At 37.4% G+C, this 13,846-nt stretch overlaps 1 protein-coding gene across 2 annotated transcripts in view; it reads left to right on the forward strand.

The window, feature by feature from the left end:
• Positions 1–13,846, forward strand: part of Angpt1 (angiopoietin 1) — a 289,964-nt gene that overhangs the window by 232,026 nt on the left and 44,092 nt on the right. For both annotated transcript variants that reach the window (XM_008851510.3, XM_017802808.2), the window contains exon 6: positions 12,793–12,894. In XM_008851510.3, the coding sequence (XP_008849732.1) occupies positions 12,793–12,894 (102 nt within the window). The remainder of the gene's footprint in view (positions 1–12,792; positions 12,895–13,846) is intronic.

Consider the following 13,846-nt stretch of genomic DNA (forward strand, 5'->3'; position numbering starts at 1 on the left):
GGTGATTTTGTAATTTAGATTTCAGTTATTGAAGTACAACTTTAAAGCCTCATTTATGCAAAATCTATCATTTGTGGAAGGGTAACTTAAATCACTCTCTTGTGGAGCTCAACCTAGAAGCCAGCCACTGAACTACAAAATTAGGTCTTCCAGCCCTCTCATTTGGGTAAATGAAAGTATTCATAATTACAAGTTTAAAGGGAGTGCTTCTGTTCTATCCTAACAGGATTCTCTAACAAGTAGCAATACTGTGTTTTTTAAACTTTTTTTAAATTGAGCCTTTAAAATTTCATGCAATATTTCCCACTCACAACCAGACCCCCCCCCTCCCCAATCTATGCCTCCCCCTCCCTCACCAAACCCTATGAACTCTGCCATACATTCTGAGCCCTATTCATTCAGGTGTTTGTGCCCAAATGTCCTTTAGTGTAAATGCATCCACTGGAGTCTTGTCAGCCCATCTAGTGGTTGTATGTAAGTCATACTCCTGCCCCCCTCACTAAGCAGCAACCAGTCTCAAATAGTTCTTGATCTAGTGCTGACCTGCCACATATTGCTCACCTCCTCTTTGGGCCCTTGTTTAATTGAGCTGACATGGGTGCTGCATTTGATGCAACCACTGCCACAGACACACATGAGCAAGCCTCCATTGGCCTGGAAGCCTCCACCTCATATGTTCATGAACCAGCCCTGGTTCTTACAATCTTTCTGCCTCCTCTTCCACAATGGCCCCAAAATTTGGCCAGTTAAGGCCTTCTGTGCATAACACAATCTGATGTACATGGAAACTTCACTGGTGAGAGTTGAGGGGTGCATTAGCCCTCTCTCTACTCCTTATTATGCTATGCTCCATGAGTCTTGGTTGTAGGAATTTAACCACAGATGTGTCACATAGTGCCGCGCATCTCCCAGGTCAATTATGTTCTCTATAATTGACCAGATGTGCAACTCTGCTGTAGCCCCCGTCTGTTTTCAAAAAGAAGTTTCTTTGATGAGTGCTATACGGCATGTTTGTGATTCTAAGGGAGGTCTCTTCTATCTGGCACTGTGTTCCCTTCCATGTAGCTCCTAGTCATACATATGCATTAATAGTCACTTTACGAGCATTTCCCATAGGGTTTCTAGGGCATCACTTTTCCCTCCAGGTTTCCTAGCCCCTGAGAATCACTCACCTCTGCTCCTTTGTCTCCCATCCAGCCTCCCTCCTCCCTCTCTTCCTAGTCATAATGCCCCCATTATTATCACCCTCCCCCCAATACCTCTCAACTCCCTTGAGTGTCCCTCCCTCCTCTCCTCCCTGTAGATTACTCGTAATTTTTCCACCTCCCTCAGGTAGCATCTGTTCCCTACTATCTCCCTTTCTGGTTGTTTCTTTCCTTTACCTCCATGTACCTTTTGCCTTTTCCTGACTCCTGGTGTTACTTCAGAATTTATATACTCACATATAAAGAATTGGTGCTACAATCCACAAATGAGGGAAAACATATGCTGCTTTTCTGCATTTGTGTTACTTCACTTACTATAACACTTCCTAGCTCCATCCATTCACCTGAAAATTTCATAATTTCATCTTTTCTTATTGCTGAGTAAAACTCCATTGAATAGATGTACCACATTTTCATTAACCATTCCTCAGTTGAGGGACATTTAGATTGTTTCCATTTCAGCAGTGATTGAGTGTTCCTCTTTGTCCACATCCTCTCCAGCATTTGGAGTCTTCTGTTCTCTTGACCTTGGCCAATCTGACTGGGGTAAGATGAAATCTTAAAGTCGTTTTGATTTACATTTGTCTAATTACTAAGGATGTTGAGCACTATTTAAGGTGCTTCTTAGCCATTTTTATTTCTTCCTTTGAGAACTCTCTGTTTAGGTCTATCACCCATCTTTTTATTGGGTCGTTTATCTTATTTCTTTCTTTTTTTGAGTTCTTTGTATATTCTGGATATTAATCCTCTGTCTGATGTGCATCTGGTGAAGATTTTCTCCCACTCTGTGGGTTTCCTTTTCCCTTCCTTAGTTGTTTCTTTTGCTGTAACTTTGTAATTTAATGAGGTCCCACATACTGATTTTTGACCTTAGTGCCTGAGCAGCTGGTGTCTGGTTTAGAAAGTCCTTTCCTATGCCTATATCTTGGAGGGTGCTGCCTATGCTTTCTTCTAGCAGTTTCCAAGTTTCAGGTTTTATATTGAGATTTTTTAATCTATTTGGAGTTGACTTTTGTGCAGGGTGAAAGATAAGGGTCAAGCTTCATTTTTCTGCAGGTGGAGATCCAGTTTTGCCAGCCTCACTTGTTGAAGATGCTATCTTTCCTCCATTGTGTGTTCTTAGCACCTTTGTTAAATATCAGGCGGCTGAACTTATATGAACTCATGTTTGGGTCTGCTATTGTCTTCCATTGATCTACATGCCTATTTTTGCCAGTACTATGCTGTTTTTATGACTATAGCTCTGTAATAATTTGAGATCTGGTATGGTGATTCCCCCCCCAGCATTGTTCTTTTGCCCAAGATTATTTTGGCTATCCAAGGTCTTTTGTGATTCCATATGAATTTTAGGATTATTTTATCAAGCTCTGTGAAGAATGTCATGGGGATTTTGATTGGAATTGTGTTGAATCTATAAATTTCTTTTGGTAAGATAATCATTTTTCACAATATTGATTCTACCAATCCATGAGCATGGTAGGCCTTTCCATCTCCTAGTTTCTTCCTCTATCTCTTTCTTTGGAGTTTTGAAATTTTCATTGTAGAGATCTTTAAAGTTTTTGGTTAGGTTTATTCCTCTAAATATTATTTTTGAGGCTACTGAGAGTGGAAGGATTTCCTGTAGTGCTTTTTCCTATTGCTTATTATCGGTATATAGATAGGCGGCTGATTTTTGTAAGTTGATTTTGTATCCTGCCACTTTACCAAAAGCATTAATCAATTCTAACATTTCTCTAGTGGAATTTATTGGATCTCAAATGTATAAAATCATATCATCTGTAAATAGGGATAATTTGACCTCTTCTTTTCCAATTGGTACTCCTTTAATTTATTTCTTTTGTCTTATTGCTCTAGCAAGGGTTTCAAGCACTATATTGAAAAGGAGTGGAGATAGTGGACAGCCCTGTTTGGTACCTGATTTTAATGGGAATGCTTCTAGTTTTCTCCATTTAGAACGATATTGGCTATGGGTTTGTTGTGTACAGCTTTATTTATGTTCAGGTTTGTTCCCTCCAGACCAACTCCTTCTAGGACTTTTAACATAAATGCATGTTGGATTTTGTCAAATGCCTTTTGTGCAACTATTGAGAAGACTGTGTGTTTTTTGTCTTTAAGTCCATTTATATGTTTTATTACATTTACTGACTTACAAATGTTGAACCATTCCTGCGTCTCTGGAATAAAGCCAACTTGATGATCCTTTTGATGTGTATCTGTATGCAGTTTGCCAATATTTTATTGAATATCTTTGCATTTATGTTCATAAAACTATAGGGCTATAGTTTTATTTTTTTTGTTGTATCTTTACCTCGTTCTGGTATTAGAGTGATATTGGCTTCATAGAAGGAATTTGGGAGTTCTCCCTCTGTTTCTATCTTTTGAATAATTTAAGTAGTATTGGTTGGAGGTCTTCTTTAAATGCTGGTAGAATTCTGCTATGAATCCATCTAGGCCTGGGCTTTTTTCAGCTGGGAGGTTTTGTATTACTGTTTCTATTTCCTTTTTTATGGGTCTGTTTAAGCTGTTTATCTCCTCTTTGTTTAATTATGGTGGTAGCTATAATTTTAGGAATTTATCCATTTCTTTTAGGTTTTCAAATTTAATGGAGTATAAATTTTTAAAGTATTCCCTTACAATGTTTTGGATTTTTTGGTGTCTGTTGTGATGTTTCCCCTTTCATTTCTGATTCTGTTAATTTGGATTTGTTCTTTCTTTCTTTTGGTTAATTGGGCTAAGGGCCTGTCTATCTTGTTTAACCTTTCAAAGAACCTGCTCTTAGATTCATTAATAGTTTTGTATTAGTTTCTTTATTTCTATTTCATTAATTTCTGCTCTGAGTTTTGTTATTTTTTTCTCATCTGCTAGGTTTGAGGTTGTTTTTTATTGTCAAGTGATTTACATGTGCTCTTTCTGATTTTTTAATGTAGGTACTAAGAGCTATAAACTTACATCTTAGGATTGCTTTTAAACGGTGTCCCAGAGGTTTTGTTGTGTTCTGTTCTCATTTTCATTTTGTTTCAGGAATACTTTTATTGCTTATTTTCTTCTTTGACCCATTCTTGATTTAGGAGTGTGTTGTTTAATCTCCGTGAGTTCTTGTATTTACTGGAACTTCTTTTGCTGTTGATTATAAGCTTTATTGCACTATGGTCTGATAGATGGCATGGAATTATTTTAAAAAAAATTTTTTTTGTATTTGTTAAGATTTGTTTTGTGCCCCAGAATGTGATCAATTTTAGAAAAGTTACATGAGTTGCTGAGTAGAAAGTGTATTCTTTGGTAGTTGGGTGGAATATTCTGTATATAGCTGTTAAATCCATTTCATATAATATGTTGTTCAATTCAGATGTCTCTCTGCTTATTGTTTGTCCAGTTGACCTGTATATTGAAGAAAGTGGGGAATTAAAGTTGCCCACTATCACTGAGTTGGTGTCAGTCTGTGTTTTATAGGCCTGGACTGCTGATTTTATGAAATTGGGTGCTCCAGAGTTCAGTGCATAAATGTTTGTGATTGTAATATCTTCTTGGTCAATTGTTCCTTTGATTAGAATCAAGTAACCCTCCTTATCTCCTCTGATGAGTTTTAATTTGAAGTCAGATATAAAAGTTGTAACATCTGATTGCTTCTTAGGGCCATTTGTTTGGAATATATTTTTCCTATCTTTTCACTCTAAGATAGTGTCTATCCTTGAAGGTGAGATGAGTTTCTTGAAGACAGCAATGGGTTTTCTTTCTTGATCCATTGCATCAACCTATGTCTTTTGACAGGGGAGTTGAGGCCATTGATATTCAGTGTTACTATTGGAAGGTGTGGATTGTATTCTGTTATTTTAATTTCTTTGTGCTTGTGGCCCTATTTTGTGTTTCCATTGATATACTTCTCTTTATGTTCTTTCTGTATCCTCTTGGTCATACTCATTCCTTTCTTCGGTCCTTTGTGTTGCTTCAAGTATTCTCTGTAGTGCTAGTTTGGAAGACATGAATTCTTTTAGCCTATTTGTGTCATGGAAAATTTTCTGTTCCTCTTCAACCTTGATAGTTTTGCTGGATAAAGCATTTGGGGTTGGCATCCATGGGTGTTTATGACTGGGAATACTTTGTTCTAGGCTCTCTGGCTTTCAAAGTTTGCATTGAAAAGTGAGATGTTATTCTGATGGGTTTTCCTTTATGTGTAACTTGTTGTTTTTCTCTAGCAGCTGTCAGTATGCTCTCTTCTGTACATTTAATGTTTTTACTATGATAAGTTGTAGGGACTTTGTCCCGACCTGTCTTAATGGTGTTCTGCTTCTTGAATCTCTGTGGGTATCTCTTTCCTTAATTTAGGGAAGTTTTCTTCTATAATCCTGTCAAAGATCTGTTCGATGTCATTGGTTTGATTTTCTTCTCCTTCCTGTATTCCTGTAATACACAGATTTTGTCATTTCATGTTCTTCCATATTTTCTGAGTATTCCATTGCTGTGTTTTATTGACTGCATAGTCTTTGCTTAAGGAGTCCAGATCTTCAACTTTATCCTCTGGTCTTGATATTCTGTTTTCCATTTCACTCATTCTGCTTGTGAGACTTTCTCCTGTTGTTTCTACTTGTTTTTTTAAGTCTTTCAGTCCTGTGTTCATTTCCATTTGGGTTGTCTTCACTATTTCTATCTCTTTAATGAATTTGCTTTTCAAATTATGAATTGTTTTGGATATTTCCTTAAGCTGCATATTTTTATATTCTTGAGCTTCTGTCAAAAGTTTATGTTTTTCCTCCTTGAGTTGTTCTTTGAGTTGAGTTGTTTGTCTGTGGTTTCTTGTAATTCTTTGATCATGTTTATGATTATTCTTTTAAATTCTGTGTCCTGGAATTCTATAGGGTGGTTCTCAATGTTCTGCCCTTCTATAGGACTGGAGTTTTGTTGGGGACATATTTTTCTGATTTTTCATATTATTTGTGTTTTGTGTTGCTGTCTGGACATGCGGATGCTCTTTGTCAGTTATATATTCAACAGGAACTTCTACTCTGCTTTTGTTTAATCTAATTTTGGTTCAGAGTCCTGGCTGAGCAGATCTGTCTGCCTGATCCAAGACTGGGAATTTGGCTGTGAAGGGGCTGCCTTGGTGAGAACTTAGGGATCTATGGTAGGGTGAGTGGTTAATCTGTTTTGGGAAGGTAGTCATGGGATTTGGGTTTAAGAAACAGGAGCCAGCCTGTGAAAGAGGCTTGCCCAGACAGTGATGAGAGGAATGGGGTAGTCTGTCCTCCTGCAGAGAATGTTTTGGAGCCAAGGCTGGGCCTGCCTGTGAGAGAGGTCAACAGATGACAGAGTTTAGGAGGCTGAGAGAAATGGGGGAAGGAGGCAATGGACTTGATCTGACTTACCAGAGTCCTGGCTGAGCAGGTCTATCTCACAATACTGTCCTTTGATTCAGACTTACAAGTTTACACTTTTTTTGATAAACACATTTTGTTTAAGATCCGTTATTAAAATACTTTAGTATGGCCTAGGTAAAAACAAAGATTACATACATTTCACCAGAGTATTTTAGAAGTTAATATAAGTTCAAAAAATTGATCATGAACAGTTCACCAGGCCCTGTTCTAAGCATTCTATTGTATTACCCACTCTACTGTCCTTTTTGACAATCCAATGAGTTGTTTATTTCCATCATCCCAATTTCAGAAAAACAACTTGCCCAAATTATATATGTGGTAGATGGTGAACTTTTCCTTTAAAACAAAAATATCTGTTTCCAGGTTAGTAAAATATCTAAGAGGCATAATTATTTACACTAGTGATGACTGAACTTGCATCAATCAATCACAATTTTTGTTTTTGTTTTTTTGTTTGCTTGGTTTTGAGACAGGTTCTCTCTGTAGTCACAGAGAGTGGCCCGGAGCCTGCTGTGTAGACTAGGCTGGCATTGATCTTACAGAGCTCCATCTGCCTCTGCCTCCCCGGTGCTGGGATTAAAGGTATGTGCTACCACATCAGCTCCATCGCTATTTTTGAGTATGAACTTGTCTCATGGAGAAGTCACATGTGCAACATGGGTAATTGATTCATGTTCTTATTAAAAACCATTTCACTACCCAGCCATAGCTTTACTTTCTTTCCTTTTGATATAAATAATTCATATTGTAATCACATAAAAAGTGTTGAGACAAGCCATCATTAGACCAAATAGTCTGGATCAAAATCAACCAAACAGTTGACACTATCCTTGAATGTACTTAGCTTTGTTGATTGAAATATTTTCAGAAGTTCTACCGTGGGTAAGGAACTCAGGTTGATAAAAATGAAACAGGGCTAAAAGGGAAGTCAAGAGTCTAAGATGTGGAGGATGAACCCACAGTAAAATTGAGCTGTTTAAAACAACCAACACAGTGTGACAGAAAATAGTAGCCTTTTTGGCAGTGTAAGAGTTGTAAATGTACAAGAACTATCAGTTACCATTCTGACGCTGTTCCTTGTCAAAAGAGAACTGATTGCTAAGGTTCGAAAAGTGAGAGACAAAAGTGGTATTTTAGAATTATTTAATTTTTGAAGAAGATAGAAAATGAGAATTGGATTTTTATAGCTTTCTTTTTGCTTTCCTAGTATTTGTGGTTATTTCCCTCTGCACTCCCTTCAAGCTGTGCTAGTGGGAAACAGGATTTTTCTTTTCATTTCACAAATTTCTAAAAACAAGTACCCTATAGCAAGCTTAGTTTCATCAAAAAAAAAAAATCCATTAAATCATCTTAGTGTAAAATATCAAAAATTTGTTTCTGAACTCTTATTTCCTCTAATTCTTAGAAAAGGTTTGTTACATATGTGTTGAAACTATTTCATCTAAGATTATGAACAAAAATCTACAAGGCTAATCATTTCAATTTATATGAAGCATGGGAGCATTATATGAATCAGACTTCCCTTTTGTGTTTGGGTTGAAATCTCTGTATTATGTTAAAAGCTGTTTAATGGTTGAAAGTTTTGACACTCCCTGGGAGGGGAGCCAACTCTACCTTTTCTTGAATAAAGCAAAGCCCAAGTCATAGTATCAATACATTCAACAGGCATAATAACTGGAGGGGGGACCTGTCCCTAAGAACATGCAAGATCACAGACCACACAAGACCAGCAAATAACCTCTTCATGTCTCAAATCTCTCTGAAACTGATCACTTACTCACTCTCTGGACCTTCCTTCATATGTCAGCCACTGGCTTTTGATTTTACTTCTCTCATGACTATAGGTGAAATAACAGGTTTTAATTTTTTTTGCAAGTCTGAGTCCAATGTCTTAAATAGATATATAATAAAAGTAGCATGATCAAAGATTCATGATGTCAGTATTAATAAAAGGAAGCTAGGAATTATATACATAAGGCAAATTTATTGAATTTCTGCATATTTGGGTTTTGTATATTTCATTCTAAAAAAGTGTATATAATATAAATCATGTAAAATGTCAAATATAACAACACTTCAGTAACTAGTATGTTATATACATACAGTAGGTAATGAATAATATGAATATATGTTATTTTGTTTATAAAATCCAAGCTGTAAGAGTAATGGCATTGCATAGGAAACATGTCAAACACCACTCTGAGAGGCCTGTGTGCTCTTAATTTTCAGAAGAGATTTCATAGTAAGTGGGGGTGAAGTTTGAATCCATTCAATCCAGCCCTCCAGGCCTCACTCCCAATCAGCTTGGCTCTATTGTGACCATATTCCTTCAATGGCAGCTGTTGTTACTGTTGAGTCTTCACGGGAATCAGAGGTTAACTCTTTGCAGCCCAATCTGGCATTCTTTACTTCTGTCTTTCTCTGAGTCTTTATCTAAGATGGATTCTCAACACTTAACATTCACAAGTTATTGGATACTCCTGTGTATTTGAGGGCCCCTTCTGCTCTCCACTGCAGAGGGACCTGGGAGCACTCCTTGGCCTTAAGGGGCCCCAGCCTCATCTCTTTCTCACAAGCCCTATTGGCTGAACTGACAACCCCTGGTAAGATTAGTGGAGGGGATACTTAGATTCCAGAAACCACCAACCTAATTATTACCAGCGGGGCTCTCAGCCACATCCACCCCACCTGCAGTAGTTTGGGCAAGCATATTGGACTATAGAAATAGAACAGGTATTGGGTGCGCACCCACCTTGCCCTCACCTGGGATCTGGTACCTAGCACAGTGACAGACAGAGGCACTACCAGAGAGAGTCCCCAGGGCCACCTAAGTAGGCTGGGGAGCTCCCTCAACTCCCCACTTCTACTCCGGGCTGTTTTCCTTCTTCCAGTTAGACACTAATAAAGAATTAGCTCTGACTGCTTCTCCTCCCGCTCTGAAAGGTTCTGTTTCATCTTTTCTCTGTTCACAAACTACCTATGGACAGTTGTGTTTTTTTCAGTATTCATTCTTACACACCTACCATTGTTGCTACTAGTAATGCCAACATTCAGCCTCATCACCTTTGCGATCTTCTATCTTCTAGTCTAGGGGAACGGGTGCTGGGGGCACAGCAGGCTGGGTTACCTACCACCGCAGGGAAGGTGGGCCCTGCCCCTTGGCTGCTGCAGCAGAATGGTGGGGGGCATTTTGATCTGCGAGGGTGTAGAGGCCACTTTCTCCCCTTGTTCTGTGGGGGAGAGGATGCAATTTGTTTTTGCCTGGGGCTCCCCCTCTGGTTTCCTATTTGCAGTTACTTGCATTAAAAAAAAAAAAAATTTTCTGGAAAATGAAATAAAAGTGGTGTTTTGCAAAAAAAAAAGTAAGTGATTTTAGAACCAAGTATACAGAATTATAATAACAACCTCATAACATAGTTTTCTTCACACATTGTAAATTTACAAATGTATCGTTTCCTTTCTTGAGTATGTTGATGAATTTACAGCTTTGAAAATAAACTTTTGTTGGCAAATTTTCCATCAGGAAATAAGAGATAGAGACAGACTTTGCATTAACCTGTCTAGGCAGTGCAAAATTTAATTCAGAAAGCAGTGGCATTAATTTCCCATAGAAAAATGTTTCCTGGGCATTTTCACTTCTCTTTCTTTGATTAAATTATACTAGGAACATTCCATCTTGGATACTTTTTAATCTCCATCTATTCTCTTTTCAAACTCTTCTGTCTGAATCATTGAATCTCTGGTTAAGGTCACGAACAACCTCCTCATTTAAAACCTCCTCGTTTAAAACACACAAACACACACACACACTTATGTATATTCTTCATGTTTATATATCTTGATTTCTCTAAAATATTTGATTAAGTTAATTACTTCCCCCCACTCCACATTAAACCCCAGTTTTCTTAGTATTCTTTTAATCAAATTTTCTTCTCACTACAATGAGTATTCATTTAATAACTGCAATAGGCTAAGTGCTACTCTAGGAACTGAACATGTACCCACATACAAGTTCTTGGTGTATTTTGCCTGCACCAGTTGTTTACCGAAATCCATTCATGGACCTTCTTCTCCAATCTAGAAACAGTTTCTCTTTATTTCTTTAAATAACAATCTTTGTGATAACAACATCTATTTTCAAGGACATTATTACCAATCATGTTGAATTACTCAAACACAGGATTCAAATCCAAGACCCAATCCAAATCCAGTTCAGAACCTAGATCGAGTACTAATTGTTATGTATAATCATTGATGTTATTAACATACTCTAAACATCATGTTTTATTTGTTTAGTGGAAATAGTAATCTTACTTTCATAGGGTTGTTCTGAGTTTGTTACAACATATATGGAAAGTGTTCAAATTAAGTGTGCCATTGTCAATGGCTACTCTTTCCTTATTCCTCTATTTTCTTGCCCATATACCCTTGGTCTGTCTCCAGTAGACCTCTAACTGCTCTCTAACTGCTCCTGGTGCTCCTCCTTCTGGATGGTCATCCTACATCAAGCACAGTATCTACACTGATGATTATTTCTTTTAGGACATTAGCTCTTTTTCTTGTCTTTTCATTTCTATCATTGCCTCTGTTATTCTTGAGGTCACCAAAGTTGAGAGTTATGGGCTCCACTGGTTCTTACTCTGATGGGAGCAGTCACTATTGAAACTATGAGGTGTTTTGAGGACACAATCCATATCTTATTTATCTGACTAGCCTCATTTGTAATACAGACTCAATGCCCAAGAATGCTTATTGGGTGAAAAATAAATAAGTGAGTGAATATACTGGGATTAAGGAGGATGAATGTATATATCATAATTAAGCATAGACATGCTAGAGGTTCTGCTGAGGACAGAGAGCAGATGAAGAGGGTTAAAAGATTAGTACTACATGGTGAACCTTAGGAATGGGAAAGAAAATTTATGTACATGAGGATGAGTCAATTCCAAGGGATGATGAAGACATGAGGGTAGGTAGAAGTAGGTAATTTGTCAAGTTAGAGAGCGAGTGCACTCAGGAGAACAGTTGTCCCATTTCCTATACACACAGGCATGCATGTCTTAGCTCCTTTTACTAAGAAGTACATGAAAATTTTCTCCTTTGAATGATGGCTCTTGCCATTGTTTGGTACCCTTTGGGCTTTTGTGCTCTAACTTAATGCCTCAGGAGGAACACTGAGGGTTCCTTTGCATGAGAGCTTGTTCTGCACCTGTGCTGCTGCTTACTGCTGTTGTGTCATTTCCACACATTTTGTCAACCTTCAACATGCTCTAATGTTCAGTTACTGTGGAATAGTACTCACTGTAGCCAGTCCTTTCATAATCAACCTTCCAGATTCATATGGCACCTGTCATCGTGTTTGGTCTTTAAAGATAATCCCATTTTAGAAACACGGAGGAAAATTAATTCATTTAAAAATAAATACTGTTGTATCTATAATAATCAAAATAAGTGTGCTTTGAAAGCTTCAGCTAACTACTCTACATGGGAAATGAATGCTTATCACATTCAGCACATGCTATGTCATGTTCTCCTGTTGTTCAAAGTTAAATTTAGGCCAAGAATGTGTTCTCCATTCACCAAAGACCAAATTTGGCCTCTAATATAATATTCAGCAACCAAGAATAATCATTACAGTATTTAAGCATAGTAGGTAAGCATTTATGTATAAGAATTTATGTGAGAAAATATGAAATAGTGAAATATGTCACTTCACAAAACTTTGTTATTACATTGATAGTCAATAAAAGGTTCAATAATTCTGAATGTTCTATTTTGACCATAAAATGGTCTGTAATTTTGAGAACTTTAGTAGCACTTCTTAAATTTAAACTTAGTCAAGTGCCTATTTCAATTTGAAATGAAGAGTTTAAATTATTTTTCTGGGTGACACTGGGGATTGAACCCAAGGCCTTGCACAAGAAAGGTAAGCACTGTATCACTGAGCTATAACCCCAACCTCTAAAACTGTTTTATAGTCTGAAACTGGGGCTGTTAATTTTCAGTTCATCAATCTAAAGTTTTACAAGTAATCAATACACCACTGAAGGGAATTTACAAGATATAGCTCAAATGTAAATTGTGGGGGAAGGAACCAATAATGAGTCTGAATTGTAGCTTTTTTCTATTCGTATAGGCTTTTTTAATATTTTGAAACATATCAGCTACATGTTTCTTTAAAATAAATGCAATTTCCACTTTCCTTCATTCCTCAGGTATTTTGCAATATGGATGTGAATGGGGGAGGTTGGACAGTAATACAACATCGTGAGGATGGAAGTCTGGATTTCCAAAGGGGCTGGAAAGAATATAAAATGGTAAGATGGAGAAGAATTTTAAGTTCTTTTTGATGTTTTATCATAAGGTTATCTTCACCACAGTATATGATAAACCCATGCACTTTTAGATGCTTTTGAGTTATTTAAAAAAAAACAATTCTTATATTAAGGACATTATTTTCATTAGACACAATACACTCATACATCATTTTCAGTAGATTATTTCCATGTGTGCATCCGAAAGAAAAATGTCCTGCTATAATTACTGTTATGCACTGTCTGAATTTGTTTCTTGTGTGGGAAGCTAGAACTCAGACCCAGCCTGGATACAGACGCAAGACAAGAAACTGTGCAGGCTCACAGGTCCTAGAGCAGGGTAGATGCTAGCAACGGTCTCTCTTACATGGCTGCAAGTGTTGCTGACTGCTACATGAGAACTGCTCTCCATGACCTTTGCATATGCCTGGACTGGACTTCTCTGAGTCCAATGACCCAAGGTAACTCAGCTTACTTATGTGGCAGTTGGCATCCCCAAGTGCAGATGGTGAATTTTAAGAGCCATTTTAATTTTTCTTAGACCCAGAAAGACATAATAGCCTTTAAATTGCACTCTACTTGTTAATGTTGTTTTACTTTATTTTGTTTTATGTTTCTGTTTTTGAGACCTGAAGCTCAAGCTGGCTTCTAAATGGCTATATAGCCAAGAATGACCTTGAATTTCTGCTCCTCCTGCCTCCAACCTCTGAGTGTTGAGATTATAGGCAGTGCCATCACACCCAGTCCCACTGTTTACAGCTCATCCCAGGGCCTGGCCAGATCAAATCAAGAGAAGTACAGAAGGGTAAGAACTGTAAAACATGGTTCACTGGGTCTCCAAATAACAGCAGGCCTTCTCAGTACATCATCATCACCATAATCTTCATCATTGTCATAGTAATCTCTTTTAAGGCTTATTATCGACCAGTTATACACATTAACTCTTAACTAATTT

Source organism: Nannospalax galili, unplaced genomic scaffold (assembly GCF_000622305.1).
Source record: "Nannospalax galili isolate Female #2095 unplaced genomic scaffold, S.galili_v1.0 scaffold284, whole genome shotgun sequence".
NCBI lineage: Eukaryota > Metazoa > Chordata > Mammalia > Rodentia > Spalacidae > Nannospalax > Nannospalax galili.